A 12,393-nucleotide genomic window follows, 5' to 3' on the forward strand; every position below is an offset into this window, starting at 1 on the left:
AGCTTTGTGTTGGAACCTCATAACTTGCTGACAGCTACCATCCCTTGTCTAAGTGATTTATTAAAAATAATTCTATACCCAGTTTAGTTCACACAATAGAATATTTTCCAGACCTTGTTTTGACCACCCTGGTAAAGTATGTGTTGAAATTTCATTACAAAGTGGCTTGCCATTGCCAGGGTAGTACATTCCTGCTGTCATGGTTTAGGCTTCATGGTTTGGCATATAGATCATTAATTGCAGATAGTGAATGTTTTCCCTTGTTTGAAGAAGGGTAACAATTAAGCTAAGATTGGAATAGAAATGTGAATGCCAGAGACAAGGTTGTGGGAAACAACACTTACAAATTAAGTTTTGAAAATAATACCAAATGGTAACTTCCTAACCGTGTACATGCTCCTTTAATATTTGCCTTGACAAGCATTGTTCTTGTTACACAGTATTTGACATATTTATGTTGCTGTTCTTTAAAAAATACAAATGGGGGATGTACTGACTGGGTGAATACAGGGGTGGATGACTTATAGCCATCATTAGAGACTGATAAATTGTGCTAAACAGTTACATGTCATGTCCCATTAAAGATCTTAAAGCTATTCTAAATGATGGTGTTTATAATCAAGATATTTAATTTAGCCCAAGAACGAATTGCTAGTCAGGAAATTCTCCAAGTTAATCCAAAAATTATTTGGTACACTTCAATTTTTTATTGTGTTTTCAGTATAAATATTTCTTCTTTTTCTAATTGTTTGTTTCCTAAATATTTAGGATATCCTGAAAGAAATTCATATCCAGCTCCAGCCTATTGTAACCCTATTCCCTGGAAACCAATTCATGTGCCACCTCCTAAGGAAGACAAGAATGTTACAGTGAAAAAAAATAAGAGACCTATATCCAGTCAGTCATACAGGTCCTCATCTATGGTAATCCATAAACCCAAGAACAATCTTTGTATTGGATCATTGCACAGAAAACAAAGATAACGTTTTTATTAGCTTGATTTAACTAGGTTTTAAAGTACAAAAGTTATTTCTTGGTTAAGTGTTTCTTTAAATGTTAAAAAAATAGTGTTGAGAGACAAAATTTTATCATCTTTTAACGGTTGTGATTGTTTAATGTTAGCTAAGGAATATCTTTTCCAAAGACTTTTTAACTCAGTTATTTTAACACTTAGAAAATTATCTTTTTTAAATATGTGAACCAGTTTTTTTAGTCCCTTAAGTGACCTTTATGTTTGTTTAAAATTTTTTTATATGTAATCAGTTATATTGCAACCACTTCTTCTTGATATCAATAAAACATTAGTGATTAATTTTTGTGATTATTCAAAGGGGTGTGATGTTTTGTTCTGTTTTTTAAATGTTTTCAGTGGTTATTTGGGCTATTATGCTCATCGTTTTAAACATGCCAGGTGCAGGAAATTTTGACAGGTGTTTTTGGGGGGAGGGGGAGGGCGGGGAATGGAACGAAACTTCATTTCCCAGACTCAAAAACTTTATGCTACAATAAGAAATATACCAGTACTTATTTACAAAATAAACAGTAAGTATTACAGAACCAACATGGGACCCATTACACACATTTTCTGGTTAACAAAACACTGAATGTATTATATAAATTATACTTATCTAGAATCTTTGCTTGATTGCCAAAAATAAAACGATCGTGCTACCCCAACATAATTATTCTGCTCTTTTAAAGTAAAATTATACTTTGTGCATAGTAATTGTAGGAGTAGTAGTCAACTTCAGCCCAAGACCCGGAGCGGAAGAAGCTCCAGGGGCCCAGGCCCCGTGAGAGTTTTCCGGGGTCCCTGGAGCGAGTGAAGGACCCCGCTCCAGGGGCCCCGAAAAACTCTTGTGAGGGCCTGGGGCAAATTGCCCCACTTGTCCCCTAACCCCCAGGTTTGTATTACTGTAACATCTGGAGGATCAGGGCTCCCTTGTGCTAGGCACTGTACACATGGTACGAGCCTGTCCTTGCCCTGAGGGTTTATCATCTAAATTGACAAACCAGATAAAAGGTAGGAAACAAAGGCTCAGAGTAGGTGAAGTGATTTATCAAATGTCAGACAGAGTCCCAGCCCAGACTTCTGTCCACTAGACCAGGGGTTCCCAAACTGTGGTACATGTACCTCAGGGGGAGGGGGGGGTATGTGAGAGAGAGTGTGTAATGGTGGATTTTATTTATAGGCTACTCAGACAAAGCTTTAAAACTGTTGTATAAAATATGGTAGTTAATTTACTTCAAGATGTGCCAATGAGAACACAGTGATGCTGACTAGAGCCCTCACCTACAATCACCATAAAGAGCAGGTTCAGTTGCCCACTAGCTGTCCAGTCTAACTGATCTCAGAACTTATGGGTTTTTTTTTTTCGCTTGTGTACATCACACTAGAACTACATCTGTATGTAACAGTGAAATATGAACAGATGGCTAACGACAGGTAGTGTTAAGAAGAACACACAAAGTATCAGTGATGAGAAGGATAACGGTACACAGGCAGCTGATAGATCTAGATGAGGATATGCAATAAGAAAAGTTTGGGAACCTCTGCACTAGACTATCCTGCCTCCCAATAATTTTTCGAAAAATGAAATGTTTCCTTATCATAAGTCAGCAGCAGTTTATTTTATCGACTCCATTTTTAACCAGGCAGCTAAAAGTAACATGCCTCTAAGATTTTAAAAATTCTGCTTCCTTTGTGTAACAGCTTGATTAATATCAATACAGATCTATGACTAAACTTAATATTTTTCAACAGGCCAGCTTGTGAGCACATTGGGCCTGATTTTCCAACTTTAAGTGTGTGAGTCCACAGACAACAATAGTGTTATACTAGTGCAAAGCTAGTGTGAGGGGTGAATCAGGCATAATGTATGGGAGTTCTGTAAAACTGAGTTTCAGTTGATTTCATATATAGTTTTTCCTTTATATGCCTTGTTAAAATGTGCTTATGTAGTGTCTTATGTTCATATGATTTGATGTATTCATATGCACAAAAATATAAAAGTAAAAATCCCAAGCAAACAAAATGAACCCCCCTTATGAAGAATTAAATTAGACAAGGATAGTCGAGAAACGTAGTAAGAAATAAACAAATAACACTGGTAAATATAAATAGTAGTGTCATGATTGTTTTGCTTTCCAGTTTTAACCGAAGGATGGAATTTTTCAAAAGCACTGAGAGTCAGCACTGGCCTAACTTTGTTCCCAAATCTCCCATTGATTTTAATAGGTGCAGATTTAGGACCAGTCTGAGTGCTTTAAAAAAATAAACCCAAAAGTTTTTAAATGTATAGTTACGCACTGTTAATCCTGCTTGAATATAAGGAATGTTGTGTAAGTGGAACTGTATTTTTAAGGATTTCATATGAGCTTGAAAGTTGGCTCAACTATCAGTTTGGTCTGTATGGCTTTTAAAAAAATTCATGTGAATGGAAATGCTCTGACTCATTGTTCACACTGAAAAATGCAAGTTCATATGTTGTAGCTAATTCATGCTTATTAATTTGTACTATAACAAGTTTGTAAATGGGGAGTTCAGCTCCCAAGGCAGCTGGGAGGTGCTGGGCCTAACACTGATGAAGATAATCAGTGCCTCCGCTATGGACAGGCTGTCTTCTTCTCTTACAAAAACACTGGAGTAGTCTGTTATGCTGTGTCTTTATCTTCTGTGGTTACAATTAATGAAAGGTTGAGGTGAGATGAGTCTAATGGTATCTAAGACTTCCTTGTCCCTTGTGAACTTGGGTAAGATACCACATGTGCTAGCTGCGTTAATTGATCTCCTAATCATGACTCCAATCTGGCCAAGTGAGAAACACTTGCTGAAAGTAAAGAGATGCCTAAGAAATTACATAAAATGCCACGATTCCAGCCCCCGAGGATTGTTGAGCCAAAAGGAAGTCCAGCCATGTCCCCAGCAGTTGAGAAGGGGATATCATAAAAGATTTTATGATGGGTCTGTACCTCTTGAAAATTTTGGTAGTGCTGTACTGCTGCTGGTTCAGTTCATTTTACTTTGGATTTGGTTTCATTGATGCAGGGAAGTTTAAATTCAGCAAGGCTTTACTTCAAAGCCCTTCTGCACATCACCACATCCTGTCAACACTTAAAGGTCTGTGTATCTCTTGGTACCTATGGCACATTGTATCAGAGCTGTGACACGCACAGCTCTTTGGGTCTGTGTTTTCCCTTTCAGCATTCTGTGCATCTAATGTCTTTTTTTGAGCTGAAAGGTGGAAGCTTTAGGAAGTTTTGAGTAACTTGAAAACAGGAATTAGTCAACTTCAACAATAGCTGTCTTTGGATCTCCACTTATAATTGCACGTATTAATGAAAGAACTTCTTCCAAGTGATATGCTATTGAAAAACACTTGAATACTGATCCTATGCATAAATATTAATAGCAACATTCTTACCAATAGCAGCAAACCAGCATAACTGGGTAACCGTACATTCAACAGTCTCTTGCACTTTGGTTTCTAATCGGAGAGGTTCTTATTGAACAGAATGCAAAATTATTTTGCTGTGGAATAGCTGTTCACTTTGTTCACTTCCAAAATCTAGTTTTTAAATTGTGCCCTCACTATTATAAGGACATGTAACTTATTTTAAATGTATGTAGGCATGCCAGTGGGAAATAGTAATATTGTTTACATATTGTGAATATTGCATGTTGTTTATGCCATATCTTGTAACTCACTGCTGTTCTAGTTTGTAAAGTTTATAGGGTGGTCTCAACTTTCAACAGTCATAGTGTGACAGGGTTCCAGGATGCAACCTGGACTGTGGGACAGCTGAGCCCTGTTGTCTCACCAACCTGGGGTATCCCTCTTGCTCTGTGATGTTGCTGAGCTACAAGCCTCTGACAGGTGCTGCACTTAGACATCCACAGGCAGGGACACACCCAACTGAGGCTACGTCTACACTACAGCATAAAATCGAAATTACTAAAACCGGTTTTATAAAACCGATATTATAAAATCGATTTTATGCGTCCACACTAGGGCACATTAATTCGGTGGTGTGCATCCATGGTCCTAGGCTACCAACAATTTCCGGAGCAGTGCACTCTGGGTAGCTACAGTAAAAGAATGAGACCAATAACTTCAATTTCCATCTACACTAACCCTAAATCAATATAGTAATATTGATTTTTAGGGTTACTCCTCTCGTTGGGGAGGAGTACAGAAATCGATTTTAAGAGCCCTTAAAATCGATTTAAAGTGCCTTGTAGTGTGGACGGGTACAGCGTTAAATCGATTTAACGCTGTTTAAATCGATTTAACTGTGTAGTGTGGACCGGGCCTGAGTTATATAAATGCTTCTCCCAGCCACTCATGAGCCAACAATAGAGGCTTGAGCCAATTTCCCCCTCCCCTCAGCTCTCCAGTCTTGCATCCCACAACTGCACCATCTTGCACTGGCCAGAAGCCTAACCAGTGTAAGTTCATTATCCAGTCCACTCCTTCCTCATTGTGGAGCGGACACACGCTAGCCTTTGTAAACTGAGTTGACATGTCTTTAGCACTTCAATCAAAACACACTGTTTAGGTAAAATATAAAAGATTTATTAACTTCAGAAAGATAGATTTATGTGATTATAAGTAACAAATGTAGAGATCAAAGTTGGTTATTTAAGAAATAAAAGTAAATTTGCAGTCTGAGTTCTACAAACTAAGCAGGATTTGAATTAAGCAGTATCTTATTCTGACAGATGGTACAGTTCCTCAGTACACAGACTGGGACTCTTTTCCAGTTGAGAACGGGTCCCCAGTTCAAAGTCTTTGTCCTCCAGATGAGTTTTCAGGTGTTGAGTTGTGGAGAGAGAGGCCAAGTCATGATGTCACTTCCTCTCGTCTACAGTTTCTTCCAGCTTGCTGGAAAGATCTTTTGATGTGGGGATCAGGTATTCCCCATTGGACACTACTGACCATTGTCAACATGTTCTCTCTAAGCAGTCTTCTGGGATGGCTGTTGAACATACAATGATAGCACATACAATCCAACAGGCTATTAATGTTCAATAGGCCAAGAATGTAAAATGATACCTCACAAGGCATACTTTGTACAAAACATATCATGTTATGTAACTGTGGTGAATATGAAGGTTCCAGGGTGCCACTCTGAGGTACAGAGTGTCACACTTAGTCTATAATGGAAAGAAAGTCAAGAATCAAAAGGAAGGTAGTCACTAACAATCTAACTCCTCTGCCTCCCATAAAGCACCTTATATGAAATAAAAGAAAGCCACGGTAAATATTGCAATTTGATATTAATGGGATATAAATACATGGCACTATGCTTATGCTTAAGATATAATTTAAACCTATTAGTCTGGGGGAGAATGAAGTAAAAACCCCTTATGTGGTCTTTGTATTCAGTCAGATATGATCTTTTCTTAAACTTGTGTAATCCTCAATCAACAATCCTAGTTGCTAATCACTTTCTTCCTCTTATTATTTGTAAAATATAATTCCTTTACTATTTTAAATCTCACCTAATTTTAACAAGGGTATGGTTAAAAAGTATATCACTGTTACAAATGCCAACCCTAATAGTACTCACCCTAAATACCGTGGTGACTGTTTTTTTTTTGTTAATGCTCAGGTCTACCTGCAGTTGGGTGCACATGCTCACTACCTCACAGGTCATTACAGGGACAGATCAACTACTTCCCTACATATGCATTTCAAAGCATGAAGCTCTCACTGCAGGCATGTGTGCTCACTTCTGATTTGCATTCTCTCTGAATTTGGTCCTGTGCATTTATAAAGGTTAACAATCACAACTTTCTAATGTTAGGAAGTATAATAACCATTTCAGTGCCTGGCTACTGTGGGCTGGATTTGCCAGTTCACTGAGGTGTGGTGCAAAATGGCCTCAGAGCAGCCAGAGCCGGCCAGTGGAGAATGTCTCCCTGACAGGAGAGCTCTGCCCAGGTGTAAAGCTGGCAGAGGCAGCTCTATTACCTCCTCTGCACCTTTCCCATCTTCATCTCCACCAAAAGGGGAGGAAAGGGCATTTGGTAGGTGACTCAGGGGAAAGATGACATAAATTAAGGCTACCCCTGCGGGGCCAAGTAGCTCTGAATCAGGGAAGTGCAATCATCCTCTGAGCTCCTCTCCATTTTGTTTGAGCAAAGTATATTTGAACATGCACTAGCTGATGATACAGTCTGTGCACACAGATTGCTCTGATGCATTTCATGTTTACTGTAATTTGGGTTATATTGGCCCTACTCTCAGCACAGGGCACAGTTCCCTGTTAGCTCATAGACACCACTGTAATAAACAAAACAAATAGGATAAAATTAATTATCGTGTGTGTGGGTGTGTATTTAATCATTGGGTTAATGAATGTATATGTCTGCTGAGCAAATACAAGCCTCTGTCTTTTTAATGTATGTTATAGAACCTATAGGGTGAGAATTGCTAGGCTTTTTACATAATGCTGATTACGACTTTGCATCCCACGCTAACATTTAAAAAATAAATAAATAAATTGGGGACTCAGCCCAGGTCTCCTGCAAGGTAATAAAGAGCCCTAACAATGTCACTGGCCTGGCCTGTTAGAATGTTCTCTTAATGTTTTGTGTAGGTTTTCATATTTTTAGGTGTGGGAAACGTGTGGTTTGTTGCAAGTGAGTTTTATTGAGCCCGATTCCACTCTCTAGTGTGTCTTGAAAAATTCCTTGCTGTGTATCTGTTAGTTTGGCTATAAAGAGTTGGAGAAATCTGCATTCCACACAAACACATTAAGGGCCAATGCTTGTTCTTTTTAACAAGCATGAGTAGATGAGCTTGGCAGAAGGAAACTGTGCATGGAGTTTCAGGGTTGCACTAGACTGCACCCATATGAGGGATAGCTGGTGGATTGGTGTACTCACTGATATAGTGGAAGTACTGTCTCTGTGCTACATTGTTTGCCGGCTGGATGGGCTAGTGGAATCCTGCCCCTGTTCATATTAAGGGAAGAGGTGATATTTACACTGAAGTCAATGTTGAAACTGGGTGAGTAGACAGAGCTTGATTAGGACACTGATGTAACTCTGTGGGAAACACCCCACATGGCAGCTCTTTCTCCTTGCAATTTTATAGAACTGGCACCTGGATGTTAGTAAAACAATCTGTTCGAATTCCTGCGTAATATTGTAAGAAATATCTTGCATTCACTATATTGTTTACTCTTCTGTAGCAGTACATCATAGCTTGTATACTGCAGCAGGAATATGGGTTCATAGGAAATATGTAGCAGTTCCCTAAACAGATTCAGGGTTCAATTCTGCTCTCGTTGAAGTAAATGGCAAAATTCTTATTGACATAACAGGGAACAAATTGCTCCTTTTGGGTTCTTCCACTAAGATAAATGGAGTTGTATCCTGGATCCAGGCAACACTAGAGTGTACGTGAGTGGAAGAGATGTACAAAATTTGAATGTGTATTGGTTGGAGATTTTGGTACAGGCCCATCTCCTTCAATGCACAAAAGATTGTTGAAATGTACAATGGCACCCTTTTGAAAACAAATTCTTCAGCTGAAATAACTGAGTAGAAAATTAGGGGTTAAAAGACCTGGCAGCTTTCTGGTTTTACCAATATGCAAAAAAATATCAAAAAGCCATTACATTTATTCTCTCTTCTCTCCCACCAAAAGGGTTTGACTTAATATAGTTTTTTCTCCCCCAAATTTTCTGAGTGAAAATTTATAATTTCTTAAGAATCTGCACAACATGTTTAATCTGGAAAGAGACAACTTTAAATGGGCTCATAAATCCCTGAAAATAGCAACTTTACAAGTAAAGTCCTTGCACTAGTTTATCAATATTGTTATAAATGCAGTTCTGTTCCAACTAAATTATGAATAAAGTTATGGCAAGATAGGTCATGAGTGTGCATATTGGCTTCAATTCAATCAACATAATGGTTTTGCTGAGCAGAGAAGAAAAGTATTGCTTGGACTGATTCCAACAGGATACAAACCACAGAGAAAAACGCTTTGGCCTTGTAGCATAATTTAGGATTATACACTGAAGAAAGCTATAATTTCATGCTGCTGTGGAAAATAATTCTTTTACACTATATTTTTCTCAAGTTTAAAAAAAATAAAATCAGAAAACTCTGGTATAATTTAAAGAATGTTGTGTGTTTTCTCCTTCGCAGTCCTCCAAAGTTCTCTGCTTGTGGAATCTCATAGTGAGGCATTGTACAGAACCCTTAGAAGCACTCAGACTCAGCCTGGGAGTGTGCATCTTGATTTACATGCTACTAAAATAACCATATAGGAGGCCTCTTCCTCTTTTCCCACCTGTCTAGAATTGCTGACGTTAAGTTTGTTTAAGTCATATATAATTTTCAAGATGTTGGACACTGACTCTGTGTCCTTGGCCAAGTCTGTTACTTCTCTCTCTTTTTCCCCCCTCTCCCCCCCGTATCTGTGAAATGGGGATACCTAATTACATTCAATCCTACTGTAAGTGGGTACAAACGCCACTGAAGCCAATGCATTACTCTGTCTTTTATTTGGCTACTCTTGAAAATTGCTCATTAGCTGCAGAATAGGATAGCATGACTGTGCAAGGGTCTTTAATAATGGAGTTTCATCCAGTTGCTTGAAGGCTGAATAAGTCCCACTGCTGTAAAGTACTTTGAAATATGCTATAGAAGATCAAAATATTATTCATAAGCCAAACGTGCAGGCAGGCTACGACATCCTAATCCTAGAAGTAGTCCCACAGAAGGCAGAGAAAGGCAATACACAATATGTGACATCCTGGGCTTGTTGAAGTTAATGGAAGTTTTGCTATTGACTTCAGTGGAGCCACAATCTCATCCAGTGTGTAAAAAATTATCAGAATCTGGCCCTTAAGAAGCAGTGTTTAATAATTGCATATGAATTTCTGTATGTGATCTGTCAACTTATTAAAGCAAATTTGGTCCTGAATACACTTGAAGGAAGAGATTCTTCTGAATAAATATGGATGATTCCATGCTTTATATAATTGTGCAGGAGGCTGGGTAAAATATAATTGAGAATGCAAGTCTGAGTTCCCTTGAGCAAAATAATGAATGTTATGCCAAGTAAAGAAAATGGAAACTAAGGCCCTGATCCAGTAAATCATTTAAGTGATGACTGAACTTTAAGCACGTGAATAGTCTCATTGACTTCAGTGGAACTATTGGTACGCTCCTGCTCTGCTGGCTTTGGGACAGATTTGCTGCTAGAATGGCCTCTGTTTTGTACAGATAAATTGTGCCTACATTTTTTGTGATTGTAATTAATTCTGCTTTGAAATAGTAGTTAGAGATCTACCATCCTATGTTATTGTAATTATTTGCATTTGCAAAAATTCCCTTATGTATATAATCTGTTCTTTTTTTTTTTCCATATTCGGATTTAAATGTTCATTTGAAGATATAACAAAGCAACAAGTCAAGCAAAAGTCTGCACACTGGATTGTAAGCAAATACATTAATATGTCAAATTCACAAGACGGATGACTCAAAAAGGTGGGAGGCTTACAAATTTTAAATTTCAGAATTTATACACGGTGGTGTTAATCAATGGCAGACTAAATTACGTTAATAATGGGAATATAATTACATGAACTGATACCTTGATTTTTCTCTCAGATTGAAAACTGCAAATCATTAGTGCCAAATTATGATTAGTGGTTACTACACCAGGAAAGCTATAGTACAAGTTGCTATTGTGTGTGCATTCAATAGAAGGTGAGGTTTGGCTTTCATAAGTAATGATTTTAAACAGTGTAAGTTTGTGTGTCCTAGGATTAATGTAAACACTGCATTAATGAGTAACTCAGCAATGTCAGAGTGTTAACAGTTGCTAGAGTGATCACATCATTATCTAAATTAACTGTATTTGCAAAGAACAATATGGTGCAGTTGTAAGAATGCAAAAGTACACGGAGAACCTTCCACTGTAGCTACTAACTTACTTTAGCCCTTAGTCCATCCTGTGCTTTGCTGCACATTGGGCTACTAGCAGTAGGAGAAAAAGTTATTTATGTCTTTAAAAGAGCATGACTAGGGTCCAACACATCTGGTGCCCTTTCTGCAAGGCGTTTCGAATGATTAGTTTCAGATTTTGTGCATGCTGGTAGTGATGTTTGGAATTTGAATTGACTGCTTATTGTGCATAATCTAATGACTGTACAAATACAAAGTGGATGGGTTTCAAGGGATGGGGGCCTTCTGGCTGGCAGCAGTGCAGGATAGGTGGCTAGGGTAAAGGAAGGACTACAGGCAGTCACTGGTGAGTCAGACCTTTTTTAGGTCTTTTACTTTGTTTTAATAGATACACATGCTTGTGCATCTGCATGGACACTGATTTATTTACCTGTAATTTTGTTGTATACTGTCCATTCATATGATGGTCTACCCCTACAGGCCTCATAACTACTATGGGTAGAGGCCCTCATCAATAAATAAGGACAATGCAGAAATAAAACTCTTCAGTGCTCCCTTCTATACTTACACATGCACGTACAGAGTAAATAACTTGACATTAAAAAGGAAATATCATCTTTATCCTTACCCAGAAGTATAGCAGGAAAACACTGTGGTGTATTTTGCTGGGAAGAGCATTCCAGAGCTGTCCAGACTCCTGTCTTCTCAAGATTATATTGAGGGATGGTCAGCTGTTCCCATCTTGCTGCTTGTAGCTGCTGATGTTATTTAAGGCTACTCACACTGGATGAAATACACTGGTGCAGAGGTGTCTAAAGCTCCCTCCAAAACACTTACACCCGACACTGGGGCAGCTTGGGGCCACCTCTTGTGTGCTGCAAAAGGGGTCTGTGTTCCCAATTTCTCATTGGCAGACAGATGAATAATAGGAAGATATGAAGCTTGCAAAAACATATACTTCAATGGAGTTATACCAGTTCACACCCTTTGTGGGATCTGGCCCATGCCATGGATGTGGAGAGCTGAAGTATGAAATGGCAAATGAGCACAAAAGAGTGAGCTAAGATAATATGATTTTTCATTGGGCTATTTCCTTCAGAGACATGTAAGCAGAGGTATTGCCACAATGGGACAGATCAGTGGTCCATCCAGTTCAGTATACTGCCTCAAAGGGTATGTCTGCACAGAAGCTGGGAGCTGTGATTCACATACAGGTAAACAGACCTACACTAACTCTGCTTGAGCTAGTGCACTGAAAATAGCAGTGTAGCCACAGTTGCACGGGCAGCAGCTCCAGCTAGTCACCCAACTACCTACTCTGGCAGTTGAGTGGGTTTGTACTCAGGTGGTTAGCCTGATCCGCTCTCTGTGCTACTGTGGCTATACAGCTATTTTTAGCATGCTGGCTCTAACACAGCTAGTACCTGTCTGCCTACCCACATGAAGGAGCACCCTCCCAG

The 12,393-nt window shown here is 38.7% G+C and overlaps 1 protein-coding gene across 5 annotated transcripts in view; it reads left to right on the plus strand.

The window, feature by feature from the left end:
• Nucleotides 1-10,735, plus strand: part of CCDC34 (coiled-coil domain containing 34) — a 33,664-nt gene extending 22,929 nt beyond the window's left edge. For 3 of the 5 annotated variants that reach the window (XM_050955461.1, XM_050955459.1, XM_050955458.1), the window contains one exon: nucleotides 769-1,312. In XM_050955461.1, the coding sequence (XP_050811418.1) occupies nucleotides 769-983 (215 nt within the window). In that variant the 3' untranslated portion in view covers nucleotides 984-1,312. Of the gene's footprint in view, nucleotides 1-768; nucleotides 1,313-10,418; nucleotides 10,514-10,636 lie in introns of those variants that run through there. The other 2 variants (XR_007774681.1, XM_050955460.1) reach the window with 2 other exon arrangements.
• The last annotated feature ends 1,658 nt before the right edge of the window (nucleotides 10,736-12,393 follow it).

Source organism: Gopherus flavomarginatus, chromosome 5, assembly GCF_025201925.1.
Source record: "Gopherus flavomarginatus isolate rGopFla2 chromosome 5, rGopFla2.mat.asm, whole genome shotgun sequence".
In the NCBI taxonomy this organism is placed as follows: domain Eukaryota; kingdom Metazoa; phylum Chordata; order Testudines; family Testudinidae; genus Gopherus; species Gopherus flavomarginatus.